Source organism: Scyliorhinus torazame, chromosome 3, assembly GCF_047496885.1.
Source record: "Scyliorhinus torazame isolate Kashiwa2021f chromosome 3, sScyTor2.1, whole genome shotgun sequence".
NCBI lineage: Eukaryota > Metazoa > Chordata > Chondrichthyes > Carcharhiniformes > Scyliorhinidae > Scyliorhinus > Scyliorhinus torazame.
Window position 1 is genome coordinate 64,080,506 of NC_092709.1, and position 27,721 is coordinate 64,108,226.

At 51.9% G+C, this 27,721-nt stretch overlaps 1 protein-coding gene across 1 annotated transcript in view; it reads right to left on the reverse strand.

Moving 5' to 3' along the window:
- Positions 1-27,721, reverse strand: part of LOC140408487 (scavenger receptor cysteine-rich domain-containing protein DMBT1-like) — a 177,148-nt gene that overhangs the window by 119,759 nt on the left and 29,668 nt on the right. The window contains exons 5-7 of the mRNA XM_072495740.1: positions 27,336-27,650; positions 6,575-6,889; positions 4,816-5,130 (exon numbers count right to left, since the gene is read on the reverse strand). Coding sequence (XP_072351841.1) covers positions 4,816-5,130; positions 6,575-6,889; positions 27,336-27,650 — 945 coding nt within the window. The remainder of the gene's footprint in view (positions 1-4,815; positions 5,131-6,574; positions 6,890-27,335; positions 27,651-27,721) is intronic.

Consider the following 27,721-nt stretch of genomic DNA (forward strand, 5'->3'; position numbering starts at 1 on the left):
TGTCAACTCGCATGTTTCTTAGGTGGGTGAAGACTCTGGATCTTTTCACTGGGCCGTTAAGTTCCCTGACATTCCAGGTGACTCTCCTGGTTGGGGGGGGGGGGGTTGTCCCCCCGCTCCTGTTGGATACGTACCTGGTGGACGTACCCCTGCACTCCAGGGTTTCCCTTTGTTAGGACGCCGTCCAAGATGGCCACTGTCACTGCTCTCCCTATGCGGCCGGGTCTCTGTGCTCCGGGGTTTCCCTTTGTCCAGGGGGCACCCAACACGGCCGCCAACAGTGCGTCCGCCAGATAAGTGGGCCCCTGTCTCTCCCTTCGCCCAGAGACCGTACTGGGTGGTTGCCTGCAGTGTTTCTTTGTTCCGGGCCCCTGGTTGCGGCACTATGTAGCCATATTATCTGTTTCACTCTGTTCCTGTCCCTTTCCCCATGAACCCCCCCCCCTTCCCGTGCCCCTGTCCCATCCCATCCCCTTTCCCTTCCCCCCCCATCCCCCAGTTCTTTTCTCCCTTTGCTTCTCCGTCCCCGCTGCTTGTTCCCAACCTCCCCCCCCCCCCCCCCCCCCCTCCACCACCCCCCATTGAGTGGCTACCGCAGCCTCTATCTGCTGCATGCTCCCTGCCTGTCTTTTTGTGGGATATCTGCAACATTCTTTGCCAAGTCTTACATAGGCCCTGTCCATCACCTCTTTTTCAGGTACACTGATCACTGTATCAGGGCAGTTTCCTGCAATTGTCCTGAACTGGAACATTCCATCAACTTTGTTTCCAATTTCTATCCATCTCTCACATTCACGTGGGCCAACTCTCACTCTTTCCTTACCCAACTTCTCTGCCGCCATTTCTGTGGGGTGTTATGTATTTGGGAATGCACTCCTGTTGGTTATGCGTCACGTGATGTATAGTGACGCCAGCAGAGTGTTTGCGTGGGCCATGAGCAGATTGTCATAATATACACCAGTATATTATGGTGCAGACACACACACACACACTGATGGACATGCAGTGGGACCAATCAGCATACACAACACCGCAGCCAATCACCAGTGAGAGCACACGCACTATAAAGACAGGGGACAGGAGAGTTCCCGCTCATTCTAGTAGCAGCCAGCTCGGAGCACAGAGCTCACAGCCTGCAACACAGACATTCACCATGTGCGGAGTGCATCACCTGGTTAGGACTAGGCAAGGGTCAACAGTTAAAGCTGGTATTGCATTTACCCACAGTTCAAATATGTTAATATAGTTAACCTTATAATAAAATAGAGTTGCACCACTTCCAGTGTTGGTGACCTGTTTGTGATCCAGAACACCCAACACATCATGGTACAAGGAGTGGTTGCGTACTAGCACTTCTGAGACCCACCTGCAACTAATCAGCATTCCGGCATCCTGAAGTATGGCGAACATCAACCCGCCGCTGCCGCTCCGCATCGCCGGCAATCTCGGGGTCAATTGGAACATTTTTAAACAGCGCTTCCAGCTCTTCCTCGAAGCCACGGACTGGGAGAACGCCTCGGACACCAGGAAGATTGCTCTGCTCCTCTCCACGGCCGGGCATCACGCCATCCACATCTTCAACTTCCTCACATTCGCAGACGACGAGGACAAGACAAAGTACAAGATGGTTCTCCTCAAATTCGATACCCACTTCAGCATAGAGGTCAATGAAAGCTTCAAAAGATACCTGTCCCAGCAGCGCTTGCAGGGTAAGGACGAGCCTTTCCAATCCTTTTTAACACACCTCCGCATCCTTGCGCAGTCCTGCGGCTACGGGCCAACCTCCGACTCCATGATACGCGACCAGATCGTATTTGGTGTTCTGTCGGACCCCCTGCGTCAGCAGCTCCTCAAAGTTACGCAACTCACCCTAGCAACTGCCATCGAGACCTGTGTCCTGCATGAGAATGCCACCAGCCAGTACTCCCACATACAGGCGGCTGAAACAGCGCAGCAAGGTCCCCACAAGGCGGAACGGGTCCAAACAATTGAACACCTCCAAGGCTGCAGCCTGGATGAGGGCGGCCATTTCGCGTGCTTTTTGCGGCCTCCCGCGCTTGTACGCGCCAAACGAGGGGACGGTGACGTGAAGGAACATGATGCGCAGGCGCGCACCACGCAGGACCGCACCACGCATGCGCGGTGGTGCAACGAGCGTACTGATGTCACGATGTGCGGCAACTGTGGCTCCGCCCATTTAAAGCGGCAATGTCCTGCAAAATCGTGACAATGCCTACGATGTGGGAGACTTGTCCACTATGCTGCCTGCTGTCGAGCAGCTCAGCCTGCCAATTCGCATCACTTCAGCCAGCCTCGCAGGAAAGTTCGGGCAATTCAACCCACGTTCCGATTCCGACTTTCCGCAGACCAGTGACACCGAGGACCCGAGGGAGCCTTTTCGAGTCGCTGTTATAACAAAGAACAGGCTGTCCCCGAATCAAAACCACCAGCTGCTGTTGGTGCACAGCATTGATCCAGATGACGAGTGGTGTGCCTGACGGTCAACCAGAATTTGTCGCCCACCTCAGAGACTTGACTTATGAGTTTTACAATGTTGGACTCTTTGATCTGTTCTGTTATCCTGTTTCATCGTTCCAGTAGTTTGTATATAATGTTCATTTCATTGTTGGTGTGACACCCTATTTCTCTGCACCAGGCACCTTCCAGTGTAAATAGATTAGCCTCATGTACATAGTCATGTAAATAACATGTACACACATAGTCAGGTACATTCACTACACGATATTTATTGTCACGCAGGCACATATTCTTTATATAAAAGGGGGTATGTCATAATATACACCAGTATATTATGGTGCAGACACACACACACACACACTGATGGACATGCAGTGGGACCAATCAGCATACACAACACCGCAGCCAATCACCCACCAGTGACAGCACACGCACTATAAAGACAGGGGACAGGAGAGTTCCTGCTCATTCTAGTAGCAGCCAGCTCGGAGCACAGAGCTCACAGCCTGCAACACAGACATTCACCATGTGCTGAGTGCATCATCTGGTTAGGACTAGGCAAGGGTCAACAGTTAAAGCTGGTATTGTATTTACCCACAGTTCAAGTATGTTAATATAGTTAACCTCATAAGAATAGAATTGCACCACTTCCAGTGTTGGTGACCTGTTTGTGATCCAGAACACCCAACACATCACAGATCACCATCTTAATTGTATGAGCAAAATCTCTTAATAAAGCTCTCATCCTGTTGAGATGTCCAGAGTGTGGGTACCTCCATACCTTTTCTCTTTGCGGCAACAAAGAAATATAACGGGGCATAAGCTGTCACACAATTTTCACTGTTCGGCTATTAAATCTGACAACCAGCTTGACTGCATCTTCCTTGCAAGGATAGAATTCCATTCTCTCAGATTCTCCATCTCTGGTACTTGATAATGATGCAACGTTCCATATCACTCTTCTGATTGTCTTTTTCATCAATCAAGAATTTCCCTCCACCATGGTTGACAGGATCCTTGATCTGAATTTCTTCTCCCTCCAAGAACCATGATAGGGTTCTGCTTGTCCTCACCTTCCACAATTCTAATTCTCTTCCCACACTGAGTGGTGCACTAAGGCAGACTGTTGTCCATTTCCATAGCTAGTAATCCACAGAACAATCGCTAGTCTGTCACCAGGGGCTTATAGCTTGAGGGACCCCACTCCACATCAAGCATTACTGACCAGGGGTCTCTCCTGCTCGAACCGCTAGCCATTGGCGTGTTAGGAAAGATTTGCAGGTTAACACACTCAACCTGTTTGACCACGTTATGAATGCAACTTCCATGGCCATCAAGTGCTGGGGTGGAATTAGAACCTGGAGCTCCTGGTTCAGAGGCAGGGACGCAGCCCTCTGAGCCACAAGACCTTGTTGTCATCTTCCACAATATTAGCCTTGATATTCAATGGATCATTATCTATCTATGTGCCTTTTCTACCAACACCAAACATATCTTCCCTTCCTGTCCATTTTCAGCATTCCAAAGGGACTGTTCCGTCCACTATGGTCTATTCCTTAATCACAGCAACAACCCTTCTTTTTGCATGGCACCTTTCCACGCAAGCTCTAGGAACAGAACTTCACCAGTTGATTTGCCACTTTACAATCTTTCAGACTCAACACTGGGTTCAATAACTTCTGATCAGAACCTCTGCCTCCATTTTGTTTCTTGGATCTTTGCAGGGTTTTGTTTTATTCTAGTTTTTCATTTGATTTTGCTTTCGGATTGCAACTGTTCATGTTTCTGCCATGCACACCGCCTCAAGGCACATCTTTTGATTTGTTCTGCATGATTTCCATTCCCTTTGCCTCTGCACCAATTTCCAATTGATTCACAGCAACAACAATATTTGTGGGGGGGGGGGGGGGTTCCAGATTTCCACTCCCCTTTGTGTGAAGAGCAATTCCTGACATCAACTCTGAATTATCTGATCTTAATTTTAATGTATTTCCCCTTGTTCTGTATTCTCCTTTCAGATTAAATCATTTCCCTGTCCTCTGTTATCAAATCCCTTAAAACATCTCCAAATATTTCATTTTCTATTATTAACGGAATACATGCCAGGTTGCTGCAATCTGCCTTCATCATTTAACCCCTATAGTCCCCGGTATCATACTGGTGAATCTTCTGCATTCCTCAAAGGTCAATGTACATTGTTGGACAAGGAGACCAGAGCCCTTGGCAAGTAATTCAGTGGCCTAGGTTGCACTAATTTAAAGGCCTGGGCTGGCAAAGCAGAGTCAAAAAACAATAACTTGTGAACACACATGCAAGGAACAAGTTAAATACACTGACCTGAACAGGTAACTCTAGCATCCCGGTTGTGTGTGCAGCTATTTCCCACCCATGGGTTGGTCGAGCACTGGTCAAGGGCAGGCTCTGTCCCATTACAGCTCACATGATGAGACCAGATGACCCCAGTCCCCTCTTCATAGTAGGCATCTTTTGTTGCTGGCAGGGCTGTCCCACAGTTCAACACTCTACAGACCACACTCGCTGCGTTTACATCCCAGCCAATGTCGCAGATGGTTCCCCAGACCAAGTTACGATAGACCTCAACTCGTCCAGAGCACATGTTAGTACCGTTCACCAACCGTATGGGTACAGGACCTAGAGATGGAAATATGGTTAAACTGTTCTGCATCACCTTGACTCCCATTGCAATCATTTACTGGACATTTTAGCTCAAATGTCGGACTCTTAGCAAAGTGATTACATAAAGAATAGGAATAGGTTTTTCAGCCCCTCAAGTTTGTCCCACCAATCAATTAGATCAATGAAGATGTTCATCCAATTATCAGCTTTGTTCCACAAACCTTTACACCCATACCAAAAAAGATCTTCAATCTTCGATTTGAAAATTCTCATTGATCTCCAGCATCAAAACGTTTTTGGTAGAAAGGGTTCCAGATTTTCACTCCCCTCTGTGAAGAAATGCTTCCTGACATCCACTCCGAACAGCATGACTCTAAGGTTTTGTTCCCTTGTTCTGTTTATTCTCCTCACTGGTGGAAATAGATTCTCTCCATCTATCTCATGAAATCCTTTAAATGTCTCAAACACTTCAATTATATCGCCCTTAATTTTCTATACTCAACGCCATGCAAGACAAGTCTGTGCAATCTGTCTTAATAAGTTCATGCTTTTAGGCTTAGTATTCTGCTGATGAATCTGTGAAGTATCTCCCCTAAGACAATGGCCGGGATTCTCCCTTTGCGGGACTAAGTCCCCACGCCGGCGGGAGAACCGGCGCCAACCACTCCGGCATCAACAGCCCCCAAAAGTGTGGAATTCTCACACTAGGCCGCGCAGGAGGGGTTGGCGCCGCTCGAACTGACGCCGAAGGGACTGCGCGCGTTCACGCATGCGGCGAAGACCGGCCGGCGTATTCTGGCCCATGCGCAGTGGGTTGTCTTCTCCGCGCCGGCCATGGCGGAGCCCTACAGGGGCCGGCGTGGAAGAAGTGGTCCCATGGCATAGGCCTGCCCCCAGATCGGTGGGCCCCGACGATGAGCCAGGCCACCGTGGGGCCCACCCCAGGGGCCGCTGCCAACGCCCCCCCGACCGGCATGGCGTGAAACCCGCCCCCGCCCGAAAACAGGCGCCGGAGAATATGCCAGCCGGTGTCGGGGCGGTGGCCCCCCGGGGATTCTCCGACCCGGCGGGGGGTCAGAGAATCCCACCCAATATTTTTTATTGCATATGTTAACCCATGTATTTGTAATTTTGAGGAATGGGCAGGTCATCCACAACCCTAGACTCATAATCTGCAGTCATGGGCTGGTAATGCAGCAAACAAGGCCTCCAATCTGACTAAATTGTGAACCGCCACACATAAGGACCACATTGAAGGCCAAACAGGGAACTCCTCTGCACTCACTGGAACAACGGACTCTCCACCCTCAGCAGAATAGGGAGACCCCAACTCACCCGAGCAGAGAATGCTCCCCCCTCACCTAAACAAAGAACTTTGCTGCTGTTCCTGGCAGGGAACCATTTCCCCCTCACAGAGAAGGAAGTACTGTCCCTGCAGCTGAGCAGGGAACCAACTCACCTGAACAGGTAATTCCAGCATCTTGCCTGTGTATGCAGTTCGTTTCCACCCATGTGTTGGAAGAGCACTGATCAAGGGTAAGCTCTGTCCCGTCACAGCTCACATTATGGGACCATATGACGCCAGAACCCTCTCCATAGGTGGCACCTCTTTCTGCTGACAGGGCCGTCCCACAGTTCAACATTGTGCAGACCACATTCGCTGCTTTTACATCCCAGCTATTGTCACAGATGGTCCCCCAGACAGAGTTACGATATACCTCAACTCTCCCAAAACACATGTTGCTCCCGTTCACCAAGCGTACAGGCACCGGACCTGAAATGTGAATGGGAACACGGTTAGACTGGTCTCAGATTACCTAGATTCATGAACTGGAAATTTTAGCCCAGATATCAGGCTCCTATCAATACTGGTTAGCACAGAAAACATTGGAGAACTATGGGACTGGAGCAGGCCATTCAGCCCCAGTCCGTACATACAACGACATCATAGATGATCTGTCTCTTTACTCCATTTATCTGCCTAATTTCAGAATCCTTATGCCCCCCAAAAATCTATCAATCTCAGTTTTGAAATTTCCAACAGACGCCAGCATCAAGAGCTTTTTGGAGAAAATGTCCCAGATTTCTATTACACTTTGTGACATCACCCCTGAGAAGCCTGGCTCTAATTCTATTGACCCTTGCTATCGATTCCACCCTGGAAATAAGTTATCTCTTTCAACCTGATCATGTATTTTAATTATCCTAAAGACATTGATTAGATGACCAAATGAAAGGTGTTTCCTCAAAGTGGTTCTTGAGCTAAGAGTTTGTGTGGGTATGTTTGTTTGGATTCCTGCTGTGGCCTAGTGTTATAAGTCACTGAACTGACAAACATAGAGCAATGTTTTGGGACCACTGGCTCAAATCCCACCATGGTAGCTGGTAAACATTGTCCTGTGGCAGGCATGGGAGTAAAATTTGCCTTCCTCCTGTACCCTGTTGGTACAGGTCACTTAACTGACGAAGGGAATGCTCTGGGGCACCTGACTCGAATCCCACTGTGGTAAGTGGTTTCAATAAAAATCATCCGGCAGCCCCCTTTCTTAATTTGAGTGTTTCAATTGAAAAATAACCCAGCAGTCAAAGCTTTATTCTTAAACAAGATAATGGTAAGTTTATTACCAAACTACTGCTGAAAATTGTATAAAAGTGACCAATTTATTAAATAAAATACAGACACAAAGTTTAAAATGCAGATAAAGATAGAAGTTAATTATTAAGATTAAATTTAGTTCACTCCACTAAGATATTGTTGCAGACCCCTGTCTTACAGGTGATGTACTGTTTGTCTGGAATGAAGGATTGAAGTTTAAGATTTGTTTTCTCCAGCTGCAATGGCTTCTGTCATCGATAAATTGATGCTGTCCTTCTCAGGTGGATTCAGAAGTAGCGAAGGTCCCTTTTCTTTACTGGTTCGGCCGGCACAACGCTTGAGGACTGCCTGGGTTTGTTTTTCAATAGCTCATTATAGATAGAAACATACAGAGATAATGGAAGCCGGAGGAGGCCATTTGACCCTTCGAGCCTGCTCTGCCATTAATTACGATCATGCCTGGTCATCAAGTTCAATACCCTGATCCCACCTTCTCCCCATATCCCTTTAAACTCAAGAGTTATATCTAACTCCTTCTTGAAATTACACAACGTTTTGGCCTCAACTACTTTTTGTGTCAGTAAATTCCACAGATTCACCACTTTCTGGGTGAAAAAATTTCTCCTCACCTCAGTCCTAAAAGATTTACCCCTTATCCTCAATCTATGGCCCCTAGTTCTGGATTGCCCCACCATTAGGAACATTCTTTCTGAATCTACCCTGTCTAATCCTGTTAGAATGTGATAAGTTTCTATGAGATTCCCTCTTGCTCTACTAAACTCCAATGAATATAATCCTAACCGACTTAGTCTCTCCCCATATGACAGTCTCTTCATCCCAGAAATCAGCCTGGCAAACCTTCGCTGAACTCCTTCCACAGCAAGAACATTCTTCCTCAGATAAGGACACCAAAACTGCACACAATGGGCGAGATTCTCCAACCCCCCGCCGGTCGGAGAATCGCCGGGGGCTGGCATGAATCCCGCCCCTGCCGGTTGCCGAATTCTCCGGCACCGGATATTCGGCGGGGGCGGGAATCGGGCCGCGCCAGTTGGCGCCCCCCCCCCCCCCCCCCCCCCCGGCGATTCTCCGGCCCGGATGGGCCGAAGTCCCGCTGCTGGAATGCCTGTCCCGCCGGCGTGGATTAAACCACCTCTCTTACCGGCGGGACAAGGCAGCGCAGGCGGGCTCCGGGGTCCTGGGGGGGGGGTGCGGGGCGATCTGGCCCCGGGGGGTGCCCCCACGGTCGCCTGGCCCGCAATCGGGGCCCACCGATCCGCGGGCGGGCCTGTGCCGTGGGGGCACTCTTTTCCTTCCGCCTTCACCACGGTCTCCACCATGGCGGAGGCGGAAGAGACCCCCTCCACTGCGCATGCGCGGGGATGCCGTGGGCGGCCGCTAACGCTCCTGCACATACGCCGCCCAGCAATGTCAGTTTCGCGCCAGCTGGCGGGGCACCAAAGGCCTTTCCCGCCAGCTGGCGAAGCAGAAATTAGTCCGGCAAGGGCCTAGCCCCTCAAGGTTAGGGCTCGGCCCCTCAAAATGCGGAGGATTCCGCACCTTTGGGGCGGTGCGATGCCGGACTGATTTGCGCCGTTTTTGGCGCCTGTCTGCGGACATCGCGCCGATTACGGAGAATTTCGCCCAATATTCCAGGTGTGGCCTCACCATGCCCTATACAATTGCAGTGAAACATCACTATTCCTATACTCAAATCCTCTGCCATGAAGGCCAACATACTATTTGCCTTCTTTACTGCCTGCTGTACCTGCATACTTAGTTGAAATGAAATGAATGAAAAATGAAAATTGCTTACTGTTACAAGTAGGCTTCAAATGAAGTTACTGTGAAAAGCCCCTAGTCGCCACATTCCTGCGCCTGTTCGGGGAGGCTGGTACGGGAATTGAACCGTATTGCTGGCCTGCCTTGGTCTGCTTTAAAAGCCAGCGATTTAGCCCAGTGTGCTAAACCAGCCTCTCAGTTTCAGTGACTGATGCTCAAGGACAGCAAGGTCTCAGTAAGTATCCACCTCTGAATTTACACCCATTCAAATAATAATCTGCCTTCCTATTTTTGCTACCGAAGAGGATAACCTCACATTTATCCACATTATACTGCATCTGCCATGCATATGCCCACTAACTCAGCCTGTCCAAATCCTGTTGAAGCATCTCTGCATTCTCCTCACAGCTCAGCCTCCCATCCAACTTTGTATCATCTGCAAATGTGAAGATAATACATTTACGTCCCTCATTTACTTCCAAAGCATTAATATATAATGTGAACAGTTGGGGTCTTAGCACAGATCCCTACGGTACCTCATGAGTCACTGCCTGCCAATCAGAAAAAGACCCATTTATTCCAACTCTTTGCTTCCTGTTTGCTAACCAGCTTTCTATCCATCTCAAAACAGTACCTGCAATCCCATGCGCTTTAACTTTGCATAGTAATATGCTATTTGAGACCTTGTCGAAAGTCTAAATAAACCACATCAACTGGTTCTCTCTGGTTAACTCTAATGTTTACATCTTCAAAGAATTCTAGTAGATTTGTCAAGCATGATTTTCCTTTTGTAAATCCATGCTGATTTTGCCAGATTATCCACTGCTTTCCAAATGCTGTGTTATTAAATCCTTGATATTGTTGCCTGTTTTCTCTCTACCTCTCTTTTTGAATGGCGGGGTTATACTAGCTACCCTCCAATCTTTAGGAACCATTCGAGTCCAAAGAATTTTGGAAAATGACAACCAATGGATCTACTATTTCTAGGGCCACTTTCTTAAGTACTCTGGGATGAAGATTAGCAGGCTCTGGAGTTTCATCCGCCTTTAATTCCATTAATTTCCCAAAAGCATTTCTGTACTAATACTAATTTCCTTCAGCTCTTCATTAAAACTTGAGTTACTCAGAACTTCCGTCATATTATTTATGTCTCTTTTTGTGAAGACAGAAGCAAAGTATGAATTCAGTTCCTCAGCCATTTCTGTGTTCCCCATTATGAATTCCCATGTTTCTGACTGTAAGGTGCCTACATTAGTTTTTATAAATCTTTTTCTCTTTACATACTTCTGGAAACTTTTACAATTAGCTTTTATGTTCCCCACTAGCTTACTTTCATTTTATATTTTCTCCTTCTTAAACAATCCCTTGGTCTGCCTTGGTTGAATTTTACATGTTCCCAATCCTATATAATCCTAACCGATTTAGTCTCTCCTCACATGACAGTCCTGCCATCCCAGGGATCAGCCTGGAAAACCTTTGCTGCACTCCCTCCATAACAAGAACATCCTTCCTCAGATAAGGGCACCAAAACTGCATTCAATACTTCCAGTGTGGCCTTACCAATGCCCGATACAATTGCAGTGATGATTTCTGGGCAACTTCCTTTGTGACTCTGAGTGGTAGAGAGAAACACAGCTCTCGCTTGGAGTTCATAGTTTATTCAGCCGAGAGCTATGAGCTAGAACTGACATCTGGAGTGCTTCTGGATTCTCTGCACAAAATGGCTGTTCTCAGCTCGACTTTATACAGATCAAAACTCAAAAATGGCTCATAACCCAAACTGGCTTATCATGCTAAACTTTTAAGTATTGGGTTAACCCAGGTCTGGAGGTGGTGATGCACTATCAATTACGACGAGACAAGAGTAGAATGTAATCAAGGCTTTATTGCACAGAGATGTGTGGCCTCCCACAGCAGCTTACGAAATGGCTGCTGTTCGGAGAGCACACACATTTATACTCCGCCTACTGGGCGGAGCCAGCAGGCAGGGATCTACCCCCGTACCTGTAGTACAGGGGCCTTACCATAATACCCATATATACAATATAATACAACAGTGGTGACTACCACATTCACCCCCTGTTAAAATGAGTCCAGCGGGGGTGGTGGAAAACTATATACATACAGATTGATTTTAAAATTACAGAGAAGGTTACAAATTTAGATGATCGAGCGCCTTGATCTGTCGTTGAGAGCGCCGCAGTGCTGGTGGCGACTCAGGCGTCGGCTTGGTCTTCGGTGACTCTGGGAGCGTGTCGTAATACTCTTCATCCCCGGGTGGGAGCAAGGGGAGGACAGATTGTCCTGGAGCTGGGGCTGCGATGGGGTGCGCCGGTGGAGTGGAGGGTGGCGCCGGGGCAGGGGGGGCTGGTGTGTGGGGACCCAGCTGGTCCCTGAGGGAGACTGTGTCTTGGCGGCCGTCGGGGTATGCTACTTAGGCGTACAGCGGATTTGCATGGAGTAGCTGTACTCTCTCAACCAACGGGTCTGCCTTGTGGAGGCGCACGTGCTTGCGGAGGAGAACAGGTCCTGGAGCTGCCAGCCATGTTGGGAGCGAAACCCCGGAGGTGGACTTCCTGGGGAAGACCAAAAGACGTTCATGGGGGGTTTCGTTGGTCGCGGTGCACAGGAGCGACCGAATGGAGTGAAGTGCGTCGGGGAGGACCTCCTGCCAGCGGGAGGCCGGGAGATTTCTGGACCGTAGGGCCAGCTGGACAGCCCTCCAGACCGTCCCATTCTCCCGCTCCACCTGCCCGTTTCCCCGGGGGTTGTAGCTGGTCGTCCTGCTCGAGGCAATGCCCCTGTTGAGCAGGTACTGGGGCAGCTCCTCGCTCATAAATGAGGATCCCCGGTCACTGTGGACGTAGGCGGGGAAACCGAACGGAGCGAAGATGGTGTTGAGGGCTTTGATGACGGTGGCAGACATCATATTGGGGCATGGGATGGCGAAGGGAAATCGGGAATACTCGTTGACCACATTAAGAAAGTACGTGTTGCGGTCGGTGGAGGGGAGGGTCCCTTTGAAGTCCATGCTCAGGCGTTGAAAGGGGCGGGAGGCCTTCACCAGGCGCGCACTGTCTGGCCGGTAGAAGTGCGGTTTACACTCTGCGCAGACCTGGCAGTCTCTGGTAATAGCCCTGACTTCCTCAATGGAGTAGGGCAGATTGCGGGCCTTAATGAAGTGGTAAAAGTGGGTGACTCCCGGGTAACAGAGATCGTCGTGCAGGGTCCGGTGTCGGTCCACTTGTGCGCTGGCACATGTACCTCGGGACAGGGCATCGGGGGGCTCGTTGAGCTTACCGGGGTGATACAAAATCTCGTAATTGTAGGTAGAGAGGTCGATCCTCCACCTCAAGATTTTATCATTTTTGATCTTGCCCCGCTATGTGTTATTGAACATGAAGGCAACCGACCGTTGGTCTATGAGGAGAGTGAATGTCCTGCCGGCCAGGTAATGCCTCCAATGTCGCACAGCTACGATGGCTTGGGCCTCCTTCTCGACGGAGGAGTGCCGCATTTCGGAGGCATGGAGGGTGCGTGAAAAGAATGCCACGGGCCTGCCTTCCTGCCTGGTTGAGGGTGGCGGCCAGAGTGATGTCTGATGCATCGCTCTCGACTTGGAAGGGGAGCGTCTCGTCGACCACGTGCACTGCAGCCTTGGCGATGTCGGCCTTGATTCGGTTGAAGGCCTGGTGAGCCTCGGCCGTCAGTGGGAAAGCGGTGGATTGAATGAGTGGGTGGGCCTTGTCCGCATAGTTTGGGACCCACTGGGCGTAATACGAAAAGAACCCCAGGCATCGTTTGAGGGCCTTGGGGCAGTGGGGGAGGGGGAGTTCCATGAAGGGTCGCATGCGATCGGGGTCGGGGCTTAGAACTCCGTTCTGAACCACAAAGCCAAGGATGGCTAATCGGTTCATGCTGAACACACACTTCTCCTTGTTGTAAGTTAGGTTGAGGAGTGTGCCGGTGTGGAGAAATTTGGAAAGGTTAGCGTCGTGGTCCGGCTGGTCGTGGCCGCAGCTGGTGACGTTGTTCAGGTATGGGAAAGTGACCCACAGCCCATACCGGACAACCATTCGGTCCATCTCCCGTTGGAAGGCCGAGACCCCGTTGGTGACGCCGAAGGGAACCCTGAGGAAATGGTAAAGGCGGCTGTCTGCTTCAAACACAGTGTATGGGCGGTCCGCCTTGCGGATGGGGAGCTGGTGGCAGGCAGATTTCAGGTCCACTGTCAAGAAGACCCGGTACTGTGCAATCTGATTGACCATATCAGATATACGTGGGAGGGGGTACGCGTCGAGCTGCGTGTACCGATTGATGGTCTGACTGTCGTCAACGACCATCCTGTTTTTCTCCCCGGTTTTCACCACTACAACGTGGGCTCTCCAGGGGCTGTTGCTGGCCTCGATGCTATCTTACCGCAGCAGCCGCTTGACCTCAGACCTGATGAAGGACCTGCCCTGGGCACTGTACCATCTGCTCCTGGTGGCGACGGGTTTGCAATCCGGGGTGAGGTTTTCAAACAGGGAAGGCGGGTCGACCTTAAGGGTCGCGAGGCCGCAAACAGTAAGGGGTGGTAGGGGCCCGCCAAATTTCAGGGTTAGGCTCTGGAGGTTGCACTGGACGTTCAGGCCGAGTAGCAAGGCAGTGCAGAGGTTGGGGAGGATGTAGGGTCGAAAGCCGCTGAACTCTATGCCCTGGACGGTGAGGGTGGTGATGCAGTACCCCCGGATCGCCACGGAGTGGGATCCGGAGGCAAGGGAGATTCTTTGTTAGCGGGATGAACTGCGAGGGAGCAGCGTCTTACCGTATTGGGGTGGATGAAGCTCTCAGTGCTCCCGGAGTCCAGAAGGCAGGATATCTCGTGCCCGTCGACCTTCACCTTTATCGAAGCGGTCGCGAGGTTGTGCGATCGAGAATGGTCGATCGTGACCGAGGCGAGACGCGGCTGGTCGGCGGCGGTTGCAGGCGATGAGCGGCCCGATGAGCGGCCCGACGGGCAGGGGTCCTGAGGCGGGTAAGATGGCTGCGCCCATGAGCCGCACGTGTCCTGGGGTAGGCAAGATGGCGGCGCCCTCGGGCCGCACGTGTCCTGGGGCAGGCAAGATGGCGGTGCCCATTGGTTCTGAGGCAAGCAAGATGGCGGCGCCAACGGGCTGCACGTGGTCTGAGGAGAGAAAGATGGCGGCGCACACTGGCTGCACGTGGGGGATGCCGGGACAATAGCGGCGATTGAGCGGGCCTGGCACACTGCAGCGAAATGTCCCTTCTTGCCACAGGCCTTGCAGAGTGCGCTCCGCACCGGGCAACGCTGCCGGGGGTGTTTTGTCTGTCCACAGAAGTAGCACTTGGGTCCCCCGGGTTTGTTGGCTGCCGCGCGGCGCAGGCGTGTGGTTGGCTGAGGGTGGTCGCTGATGGGGTCCACGATGGGGTGGCCGCTGGCGGGGTCCACAATGCACAGGGGGGGTGGGCCGTGCAGTCGGGGGCATAAGCCTGTACGTTGCGTGAGGCGACCGTGAGCGAGAGCGCTAGTTTCTTGGTCGCCGCGAGGTCCAGCGTGGCCCCTTCTAAGAGGTTCTGGCGGATGTAGTCAGACCCTATGACCGTAACGACGCGTCTCTCATTAACAGGTTCGAATGTTCAGTGGCGGAAACAGCCTGGCAGTCACCGTCTCTCACCAGGGCGAGCAGGGCACGCCAGAAATCTTCCACAGACTCACCGGGAAGTTGGTGCCGCGTGGATAGGATGTGCCTGGCATAGATCTTGTTGGTCTGCTGGCCGTAATTCTCCTTTAGTAGCGCCATGGCCTCCGCGTAGGTAGGCGCGTCCTGGACGAGGTGAAAACCGTTGGAGCTCAGCCACATGTACAGAATTTGGAGCTTCTGTGCTTCTGAGATTGGGTCTGGCGCAGACCCGATGTATGCTTCAAAGCAAGCTAGCCAATGTTGGAGGTCCTTTCTGCCGTTGTCTGCTTGAGGATGCAGCTGCAGGCGATCCGGCTTGATGCGGAGGTCCATCTCTGAAAAATCTCTGTGTAACAAATTGATGCACTATCAATTACGACAAGACGAGAGTAGAGAGTAATCGAGGCTTTATTACACAGAGATGTGTGGCCTCCTACAGCAGCTTACGAAATGGCTGCTGTTTGGAGAGCACACACATTTATACTCCGCCTACAGGGCGGAGCCAGCAGGCAGGGATCTACCCCGTACCTGTAGTACAGGGGCCTTACCGTAATACCCATATATACAATATAATACAACAGTGGTGACTACCACAGGCGGGCCTGGTCCAATCCATTCAGCCATTTAGCTGAGGCGATTAGCATTTTAAATGTCTCAATTTGAATTGAATGGCTGCCATTTTTCCAATGTGTGAGATAGGAAAGAGGTGTTTATACCCCCAAAGAAGCCATTGTCAATGGGCTTCCGTTTACCGTGTGGAGATGCTCAATTCAATTTCAGCTGTCTTCACATGCCTAGGTATGTCTACTTACAGTTCACTTGTGCGCCTTCTAGATGCTTAACAAACATTGTAGTTGTAAAAGGTCAGGTGACTTTTGGCAGCCATTTTAGTTGATGCCTTTTCTATATACTTCAGCTCATTTGGTTTGTCTTCAGACCTTTTAATACAGAAGTAACTTCCCTCAAGACCTTTGACGTATTGGGGTTCCTCCCTTACTGTCTCTTGACCTGCTTGCGGATTTTATTGGCCCTTGTTTAATTCAATGGGATCTGGCTTTGCCAAATTAACCTTCATGGTTTGTGTAACTCCCTGTAGGGCTTTTGAAACCTTTTCAGCTGTCTGTAACTTTAAAGATTCTTGTTGCTGAAAATTGTTGAGTTTGCTCAGCCGAGGTTAGAGTGTATTTGACTGCCACAATCATGTTTTTAGAATAATCTTGGTTTGAAAGACAACAAAGCTTTTAGGAGCCAGAGGTGCAGCTAGGTATCATAAAAGGCTTGGGCTAATGCAATTTTGTTTTGATTAAGAGGATTCCCTGGGAAGTTAATTCATTATCAGCTTGGTGAGATGATGTTATTGCTGGGTGGAGCTAAGGCATCAGGTATTTTGAGAAAGCAGTTGTGTTCTGCCGTAGCTGAAGGTGTGTGCAATGAAACAATTCTGCTCTCATTGTAAGTTAGTTAAAAGAGATTAATTGTATTTAAAGCAGTGTAGACTTGTCTGAGGACAAGGAGGGAGCTGAAACAAGCCAGTTGCAAACAGCATTTGAAGACATCCAGCCAGAATTTCTGCAGGGATTCAGACCAGAGTCAGATCTGTTCTGTAAAGCAGTGAGAGATCTCTTTCTCAAATAATAATTCTGTCAAAGAAGTATTACTCTATGCCATTGGTATTTTGGTGAAGTGAGAACTGAGATGGTCTATTTTCTTGTGGTTTAAGGGGGAATAAAGAGAATAAGTAAGGATATTATATTCACTGTGTTGAGTTGTATTCTTTAAACGGTAATTATAAGTTATTTTCTGGTGTGAGGTTAAAGATTTTAATACTGTGTTAGTAATAAAGTTTTGTTTTAAAATACATCCCTATTTCTTTGTGCAATCACTCCAGGAGCAAAGTATCCTTTCCTCACAGTCTAACAAAATTAAAATAAAATATTGGGATGTCAGTCCAGTATCCTAGCCACTGTTGGGGTCTGGTCTGAGATCATAATAATCCACTGTCACCAGCCCGGCAATGAGTTCACTTTTTAAGTAGATTTGAACCTCAGTGTCTGCACCAGTCAGACTTTTAACTATCATTTTGGAATTTGTCTTGCTTCTGCATGGGAAATCTTCAATTCTCCCCACTAACAGTGTCTGTAAACAACAAATATCCTGGAAAATGTTTATTTCCTTTCCCAATTCTTTGGAAGCACTAGGGGCGGGATTCTCCCAACAGGAGTCTAAATGCCGACACCGGAGTAAAAACCGGAGTGTCCGGCGTCGGCACCTGTTCCCAGACCCCTATTCTCCTCCCTTTGTGGGGCTAGCAGGGGCGTCGCGCGATTTACGGGGGCAGGGCCTCGCGCGGCGTCAGAGACCCGGCGCTGCGTAAAAGACCCGGCGCCTTGGGTCCCGCGCATGCGCAGTTGGGCCGGCGCCCAACCGCGGGGGGGGTGGGAGAATCGTGTGCGGAGGTCTGGGCGGCATCTTGTGACCCCCCAGCCACGTGCGATTCATGGGGGCGGCCATTTAGTCCACCCCCGGCCGCGTGCGATTCATGGACGCCACCATCTTGGTTGACAACAAAGGACCCCAGCATCGACGGCTCCACGGGGTCCGAAGAAGACGCCGCGACACTACTACCACGACTGGCTTCGGTGACACTGGATCAATCGCGGCCCCGGACGCTCCAGACGACGACAACAACGGTGCTGGTCAACGGCTACGAGACGCCATGCCTGATCGACTCCGGGAGCACTGAAAGTTTTATTCACCCAGACACGGTAAGACGCTGTTTTCTGACCATCCATCCAAGCACGCAAAAGATTTCCCTAGCTGCAGGATCCCACTCCGTAGAGATCAAAGGGTTCTGCATCGCGAACCTAACGGTGCAAGGGAGGGAGTTTAAGAACTACAGGCTCTACGTCCTTCCCCAACTCTGCGCGCCCACATTACTGGGATTAGATTTCCAGTGTAACCTGCAGAGCCTAACTTTCCAATTCGGCGGCCCAATACCCCCACTCACTATCTGCGGCCTCGCAACTCTCAAAGTTGAACCGCCGTCCTTGTTCGCAAACCTCACCCCGGATTGCAAACCCGTCGCCACTAGGAGTAGACGGTACAGCGCCCAGGACCGGATATTTATTCGGTCTGAAGTCCAGCGGTTGCTGAAGGAAGGCATAATCCAGGCCAGCAAGTCCCTGGAGAGCCCAGGTGGTAGTAGTAAAGACCGGGGAGAAGCAAAGGATGGTCGTAGACTATAGTCAGACCATCAACAGGTACACGCAGCTAGATGCGTACCCTCTTCCCCGCATATCCGACATGGTCAATCGGATTGCCCAGTATAAGGTCTTATCCACCGTGGACCTCAAGTCCGCCTACCACCAGCGCCCCATCCGCCCAGGTGACCGCAAGTACGCAGCCTTCGAGGCAGACGGGCGTCTATACCACTTCCTAAGGGTCCCATTTGGTGTCACAAACGGGGTCTCGGTCTTCCAACGGGAGATGGACCGAATGGTTGACCAGCACGGGTTGCAGGCCACATTCCCGTATCTCGACAACGTAACCATCTGCGGCCACGATCAGCAGGACCACGACGCCACCCTCCAAAAGTTCCTCCAGACCGCTAACGCCCTGAACCTCACATACAACGAGGAAAAGTGCGTTTTTAGCACAAACCGGTTGGCCATCCTGGGGTACGTAGTGCGCAATGGGATAATAGGCCCCGACCCCGAACGCATGCGCCCCCCTTATGGAATTTCCCCTCCCCTACTGCTCCAAAGCCCTGAAACGTTGCCTGGGTTTCTTTTCACATTACGCCCAGTGGGTCCCCCAGTATGCAGACAAGGCACGCCCGCTAATACAGTCCACTACCTTCCCCCTGTCGACAGAGGCTCGCCAGGCCTTCAGCCGCATCAAAGCGGATAGCAAAGGCCACGATGCGCGCCATCGACGAGTCCCTCCCCTTCCAGGGCGAGAGCGACGCATCCGACGTAGCTCTGGCGGCCACCCTTAATCAAGCGGGCAGACCCGTGGCCTTTTTCTCCCGGACCCTCCACGCCTCAGAAATCTGCCACTCCTCAGTGGAAAAGGAAGCCCAAGCCATAGTGGAAGCTGTGCGACATTGGAGGCATTACCTGGCCGGCAGGAGATTCACTCTCCTCACCGACCAACGCTCGGTAGCCTTCATGTTCGATAATGCACTGCGGGGCAAAATTAAAAATGACAAGATCTTAAGGTGGAGGATCGAGCTCTCCACCTTCAACTATGAGATCTTGTACCATCCCGGAAAGCTGAACGAGCCGTCCGATGCCCTATCCCGCGGCACATGTGCCAACGCACAAATAGACCGCCTCCAAGCCCTCCACGAGGACCTCTGCCACCCGGGGGTCACTCGATTCTACCATTTTGTAAAGTCCCGCAACCTCCCCTACTCTGTGGAGGAGGTCCGTACAGTCACCAGGAACTGCCACATCTGCGCAGAGTGCAAACCGCACTTTTTCAGGCCGGATAGAGCGCACCTGATTAAGGCTTCCCGCCCCTTTGAACGCCTCAGTTTGGATTTCAAAGGGCCCCTCCCCTCCACCGACCGCAACGCATACTTCCTGAACGTGGTGGACGAGTACTCTCGTTTCCCCTTCGCCATCCCCTGCCCCGACATGACAGCGGCCACAGTCATTAAAGCCCTTGGCACCATATTCACACTGTTCGGTTGCCCCGTGTATATCCATAGCGACAGGGGGTCCTCCTTCATGAGTGACGAGCTGCGCCAGTTCCTGCTCAGCAAGGGCATAGCCTCGAGCAGGACGACCAGCTACAACCCCCGGGGGAACGGGCAAGTAGAGAGGGAGAACGACACGGTCTGGAAGACCGTCCTACTGGCCCTACGGTCCAGGAATCTCCCAGTTTCCCGGTGGCAGGAGGTCCTCCCGGACGCTCTCCACTCCATCCGGTCGCTGCTGTGTACCACCACTAACCAAACGCCTCATGAGCGCCTCCTTGTCTTCCCCAGGAAGTCCTCCTCCGGAACGTCGCTGCCACTTGGCTGGCGTCCCCAGGACCCATCTTGCTCCGGAAACATGTGCGGGCGCACAAATCGGACCCGTTGATCGAGAGGGTTCACCTTCTCCACGCGAACCCGCAGTACGCCTACGTGACGTACCCCGACGGCCGACAGGACACGGTCTCCCTGCGGGACCTGGCGCCCGCCGGCAACACACACACCCCCCCGACACCGATCATCCCCTCCCTGCCACCGGCGCACCCCGCGACCGCCCCCTTCCCGGGGAGATCGGTCCTCCTCCCGTGCCCGCCCAGGAGTAAAACAGGAACAAACACCGAAACGCTCCCGGAGACGACAACGCCTGAACAAGCACCTGCACCACCACCGGGGCTGAGGCGATCGACGAGGAAGACCAGACCGCCCGCTCGACTCGTGGAATCCGCGTGACACCAAGAATGTTGTTGTAACAAAAAACATTTTTTTTGCTAATATTGTAAAAGTTTTCACAAACTTGTACATAGCCCAGTGTAGGGCTAAAACTGTAGTAACATGTCTGAAATTTTCCTTCCAGGGCCAGCCTTGTAAACCCCTACCACCATGCGAACCACCACCCCGCCGGGTTCCTTTTTAACAAGGGGTGAATGTGGTGGTATGTATTAGGGGTCATGTGGAACTGTGAAGCCGTGATGCTATTGGCTGACAGATCCCGGGTCCTGGTTGGCTGCCGACTCCTGGCTCCGCCCTGAAGGCGGAGTATAAGAACCCAAGCTTCTCCCCGCAGCTTCATTCTGTTGCTGAGCTGCTGGGGACAAGTCTCGCTTAATAAAGCCTGAATCGACTTCATCACTTCTCGTCTCTCTCGTAAGTCATTGTGCGCTACACTGAGTTTCAGAGGTCAGTTCATAATCTTCGGCCTTCTTGGCAGCGGCTCTCGCTGAAGTAACTTTTTGTTCCTCAAGGGGTATTTTAATATTGTAAGGAAAACAATTTCTGAACTCCTGTAACAACACCAACACTCTTATTCCATCTTTAAATCACGCACCCATTGTTCAAAAACAATCAGTTTGGCTCCTTCAAATTCCAGCAACATTTGCTTGGGTTCCTGATGTGAATTGCTGGATTACCTACAGCTCCTGGCATGAGTTGAAAGGTACTCCAGCAACATTTGGTTGGGTCCCTGATGTGAATTTCTGGATAACCAACAGTTCCTGACATAGGATTGCATTCTTAATCTGTTTATAATCAGCAGTCTCTTCATAGGTCAGTGTATGGAGGATTCTTTGGGCTTTCCTGTTAACTGTCCTGCATAATCAGGTTCCTGAGGGAAGTGTGGCTATTACTTTTGGAAAGCATTAAGAAGGATTCTACGTATTCCTCTTCAGATTAGGAAAGACATTTGGAGAACTTTAGGGCTTTGAAGCCTGTGTTGGGGGTTACAGGAGTTTGGGCTGCCGTTAGACAAAGTGAGGTTTCCACCAGCAGATTCAAGCTGCCTTTGTTTTCTATCTCTCTGCACTTGCAGTTTCAATTTCAACTTTCGTACCTGGAAATCCTGGTCCCTTTAGCTACTTTTGTCTTTCTCAGGCTAATCTTACTTTCCTTCTTTCAGCGCATCTTGCTCCTTGATGTGCAATCAGTTACTCTCGAGACAAGGTGAGTCATAACTAATAGGCTTTAATCAGCTAGAACTGTTCCCAGCAGCTTCGATACAGAAAGTGAAGGCTGCTGGGACGGCATCGGTTCTTATACCCCGCCTCTCAGGGCGGAGCTACGTACGTTAGCCAATGGTAGACTCCTGGGTCTAGCCAATGGTCATTAGCACAGGGCTAAATCGCTGGCTTTGAAAGCAGACCAAGGCAGGCCAGCAGCACGGTTCAATTCCCATAACAGCCTCCCCGAACAGGTGCCGGAATGTGGCGACTAGGGGCTTTTCACAGTAACTTCAATGAAGCCTACTTGTGACAATAAGCGATTTTCATTTCATTTCATTTCATCTCTCAGGTACCGCAATACCTGGTATTACCACATTCACCCCCTGTTAAAAAAAAGAATCCGGCGGGGTGATGGCCAGTGTAAATGTCGCCTTTCGCATGGTAGGACCAGGTATTGAGGTACCATGATGTCGAGGGTAATAGAAAAGTGTTCATGGTGCAGCAATCAGTCGATCGTGTGGCCTGGTCGTCCTTCTGGAGCGTCTGAGCTTCGGCGGTGATCCTGATGGGGGCCCCGGCGGTTGCAACTCCGGGAACGTGGTGTCGTCCTCCCAAGCAGCTTTGTCACCCCTAGGCGGCGCTGTTGGGGCGAAAAGTGGGCAGGGGGAGGGGCGCCTGCAGGGTGCGTCGGTGCTTGTCCGGGCCTGGGTAGGGGCGGCGGCAGTACTGACCCATCGGTCAGGTGCTGTGGGGAGAGTGGGAGTGGGGGAGGTGGTGCGGGTGCACGTGGGGCTCGGGCGGGCGCCAGGTCCCGAAGGGAGGCCGTGTCTTGGCGGCCGTCAGGCAATGCTACATAGACGTACTGGGGGTTGGCGTGCAGCAGGTGGACCCTCTCGACCAACGGGTCCGACTTGTGCGCCCTCACATGTCTCCGAAGCAGGATGGGTCTGGGTGTTGCTAGCCACGTTGGGAGCGAGGTCCCGGAGGAGGACTTCCTGGGGAAAACAAGGAGACATTCATGAGGTGTCTGGTTTGTGGTAGTACAGAGCAGCGACTGGATGGAGTGGAGGGCGACCGGGAGGACTTCCTGCCAGCGGGAGACTGGGAGATTCCTGGACCGTAGGGCCAGCAGGACGGTCTTCCAGACCGTTCCGTTCTCCCTCTCTACCTGCCCGTTTCCCCGGGGGTTGTAACTGGTCGTCCTGCTGGAGGCGATGCCTTTGTTGAGCAGGAATTGACGCAGTTCGTCGCTCATAAAGGAGGACCCCTATCACTGTGAATGTATGCGGGGAAACCGAACAGTGTAAAGATCCCCTGGAGGGCCTTGATGATGGATGGTTGTGGTCATGTCTGGGCAGTGGATGGCGAATGGGAACCGGGAGTACTCGTCAACCACGTTCAGGAAGTACGTGTTGCGGTCGGTGGAGGGGAGGGGGCCCTTGAAATCCATGCTGAGGCGTTCAAAGGGACGGGAAGCCTTTATCAGGTGCGCCCTCTCTGGCCGGTAGAAGTGCGGTTTGCACTCCGCGCAGATTTGGCAGTCCCTGGTGACTGTCTTGACCTCCTCGATGGAGTAGGGCAGGTTGCGGGTCTTGATAAAATGATAGAAACGAGTGACCCCCCGGTGGCAGAGGTCCTCGTGGAGGGCTCGGAGGCAGTACACTTGTGCGGTGGCACAAGTGCCGCGGGACAGGGCATCAGGAGGCTCGTTCAGCTTCCCGGGACGGTACAAGGTCTCGTAATTGTAGGTGGAGAGTTCTATCCTCCACCGCAAGATCTTGTCGTTCTTAATCTTGCCCCGCTGTGCATTATCGAACATGAAGGCAACCGACCGTTGGTCCGTGAGGAGAGTGAACCTCCTGCCGGCCAGATAATGCCTCCAGTGTCGCACAGCTTCTACTATGGCCTGGGCCTCCTTTTCGACCGAGGAGTGGTGGATTTCGGAAGCATGGAGGGTGCGGGAGAAGAAAGCCACGGGCCGGCCCGCTTGGTTGAGGGTGGCCGCCAGAACTACGTCGGACGCATCGCTCTCGACCTGGAAGGGGAGGGACTCGTCGATGGCGCGCATCGTGGCTCTTGCAATGTCTGCTTTGATGCGGCAGAAGGCCTGGCGAGCCTCCGTCGACAGGGGGAAGGTTATGGACTGGATTAGTGGTCGAGCCTTGTCTGCGTAATTGGGGACCCATTGTGCATAATAGCTGAAGACGCCGAGGCAGCGCTTTAGGGCCTTGGGACAGTGAGGGAGGGGGAACTCCATGAGGGGGCGCATGCGTTCGGGGTCGGGGCCTATGACTCCACTTCGCACTACGTAGCCTAGGATGGCTAGACGGTCGGTGCTAAACACGCATTTATCCTTATTGTAGGTCAGATTAAGGATATTTGCGGTCTGGAGGAATTTTCGGAGGTTGGTGTTGTGGTCCAGCTGGTCATGGCCGCAGATGGTGACGTTATCGAGATACGGGAACGTTCCGCGTAAGCCGTACCGGTCAACCATTCGGTCCATCTCGCGCTGGAAGACCGAGAACCCCATTCGTGACACCGAAAGGAACCCTTAAAAAGTGATAGAGCCGCCCATCTGCTTCGAAGGCAGTGTACTGGCGATCACCATTACGGAGGAGTAGGCAGACTTGAGATCCACAGTGGAGAAAACCTTGTATTGCGCTATCCTGTTTACCGTGTCGGCTATACGGGGGAGAGGGTACGCGTCCAGCTGCGTAAACCTGTTGATGGTCTGGCTGTAGTCTATGACCATCCTATGTTTCTCCCCGGTCTTTACCACCACTACTTGAGCCCTCCAGGGGCTGTTGCTTGCTTTGATAAACCCTTCCCTCAGCAGCCTTTGGACCTCCGACCTGATAAAGGTCCGGTCCTGGGCACTGTACCCTCTGCTCCTGGTGGCGACGGGTTTACAATCCAGGGTGAGGTTCGCAAACAGGGAAGGCGGGTCGACCTTAAGGGTCGTGAGGCCGCAGACAGTAAGGGGGGAATAGGGCCGCCGAATTTAAAAGTCAGGCTTTTCAGATGGCACTGGAAATCCAGCCCAAGGAGGGTGGCTGCGCAGAGGTGCGGCAGAACGTACAGGCGGAAATTGCGGAATTCCCTGCCTTGGACAGTGAGGTTCGCTTGGCAGAACCCCTTGATCTCCACCGCGTGTGACCCGGAGGCCAGGGAGATCCTTTGCTTTACAGGATGGGTGATGAGAGCAGCGCCTTAGCGTGTCAGGGTGAACAAAGCTTTCCGTGCTCCCAGATTCGATCAAGCACGACGTCACGTGCCGTTGATGGCGATCGTCGTAGTAGCTTTCGCTAGCGTCCGGGGCCGACTCTGGTCCAGAGTCACAAAGGCCAGCTGCAGTAAAGGAGTCCTGGTCGGGCAGCGTGTAGTCGGCTGTGCTGGGGGCCTGAGGCCCCATCCAAGATGGCGTCAGCCATGGGTCGCACATGGAGTCCGGGGGAGCAGAAGATGGCGGCGGCGAGGGACAAAATGGCGGCGCCCACCCGTCCAGCGTGGTGGCCGGGGGGCAAAATGGCCGCGCCCGTGGGTCGCACGCGGCCTGGGTATAGGAGGGCGGCGGTGGGCTTTGGACGGCCGGGACCTGAACGAAAGGCTGCCGATAGTCGCTGGAGACTGCGGCCACGGCGCGGGCCTGGCAGACCCCGACATAGTGGCCCTTCTTGCCGCACCCTTTGCAGGTGGCTGTGCGGGCCGGGCAGCGCCCGCAGAAAAAACAGCGTTGGCCGGTGGCGATAGTGGGCCGTCTCGTCGCGCAGGTTTGCGGGATTAGGGGATAGGTCTGGGGGGCTGCCGTTATGGGGTGCCACGCAGCCCAGGGGGGCGCCGCACGTCCGAAGGCAAAAGCCAGCGTGTTTTTATACGCAACGTCCATAGACCCTGCCAGGGCCCGTGCCTCAGTGAGGCCCAGTGTGTCCATTTCTAGGAGCCTTCGGCGGATATCAGAAGTTATACCTGCCACGAAAGCATCCCGAATTAAAAGTTCCGTGTGCTCGTTCCCCGAAACTGGCGGGCATCCACAGTTCTGGCCCAGCACTAGCAGTGCCCGATAGAAGTCTTCCAGTGTTTCTTCAGGGCTTTGCCTTCTAGTTGCCAGCAGGTGACGGGCGTAGACCTGGTTCACAGGTCGGATATAATGTCCTTCTAGCAGCTCGATGGCTACAGCATAATTCTCCACCTCCTCGATCAGAGGGTAGATTGCAGGGCTGACCCGTGAGCGTAGAAGGTGCATTTTCTGCCTTTCCGTGGGGGTGTCGGTGGCCGTGTCGACGAAGCTCTTAAAACACGCCAGCCAGTGCTTGAAGATAGCAGCGGTGTTGTCCACGTGGGGGCTGAGCTGAAGGCACTCAGGTTTGATACGGAGATCCATCCTTCACTGAAGTAATAGCTGATTAAATTGATGCACAATCAATTACTCTCGAGACAAGGTGAGTCATAACTAATAGGCTTTAATCAGCTAGAACTGTTCCCAGCAGCTTTGATACAGAAAGTGAAGGCTGCTGGGATGGCATTGGTTCTTATACCCCGCCTCTCAGGGCGGAGCTATGTACATTAGCCAATGGTAGACTCCTGGGTCTTGCCAATGGTCATCCACCTCTCAGGTACCGCAATACCTGGTATTACCACACTCCTCCCTTTCTTTCTGCACTTTAAACTCTTGCTCCTGTTCTTTTCCTCAACCTTTAAACTCTAGCTGATTTTCAGCTTCCCCAGCTCTATTTTTGTTAAAGTGAGCAGGTCTGGTTCCAATTCAACTTCTGCTGCCAGTTTTGGCTCTGGACTCTATTCAAAATGCTCAGCTAGCATTTTCAGGAGCTCCTGCATTTGTCTTTACCAGGGATCTTAAGTGCTACCTGCTTAGTATTGGCTTGCTCCATGTAGTTGCTCCATGTCTAAAGATGCTAACTTCTGCCAATTTCAACCTCCCTGATCCATAAACTCTTGTTATCAAAAGTTGCCATCCTAATTTATTGTTCATACTTTTACCAATAAAATTAGATCCTTTATCTTCCGATTTGATTTTCAACAATTTGAACTCTGTTAATTCCCTTTTACTTCCAATTTCTTCGTAGGGGCCTGGGCTCGTAACCTAGTGTCCTGGGCTCATAATCTAGGGGCCTGGGCTAGTAATCTAAGGACCTGGACTCGTAACCTAAGGACCTGGACTCGTAACCTAAAGACCTGGACTCGTAACTCAGGGGCCTGCGCTTGTAACTCAGGGGCTTGGGCTCGTAACCCAGGGGCCTGGGCTCGTAATTCAGGGGCCTGGGCTCGTAACTCAGGGGCCTGGGCTCGTCGCCCAGGGACCCAGACAAGTATCACAAGGACCTGGTCTCGTAACCTAGGTCCTGAACTCCAGGCCTGAACTGGTAACTCAGATGCCTGGACAAAAAATCTAGAGGTCTGCATTACGAATCTAGAGGCTGGGCAAGCAACCCAGAAAGCTAGATTTTGATAGACAGACCAGTTTGAGATCAAATACATGTAAGGATATGGCTAATTTTGCTCACCTGAGCAGGTCACACTGGCATCCTCCCTGTGTGAGCAGTTATTCCTCACCGGTGACATGGCAGAGCACTGATCAAGGGCAGACTCTGTCCCGTCACACTTCATTTTATCCATCCAGATGTCCCCAGACCCTTCTCCATAGTACGCATCTCTTGTTGCTGACAGGGCCATCCCACAGTTCAACACTCTACAGACCACTCTTGTTGCATTTATATCCCAACCACTGTCACAAACAGTTCCCCAGGTGGCGTTAAGATAGACCTCAACTCTCCCGGAGCACACGTTGGAACCATTCACCAGTCGTACAGGCAACGGACCTGGAATAGAGATGGGAACACAGTTAAATTGGTCATGAATTATTCGAATACTCCCAAGTCCAAAGTGTTAT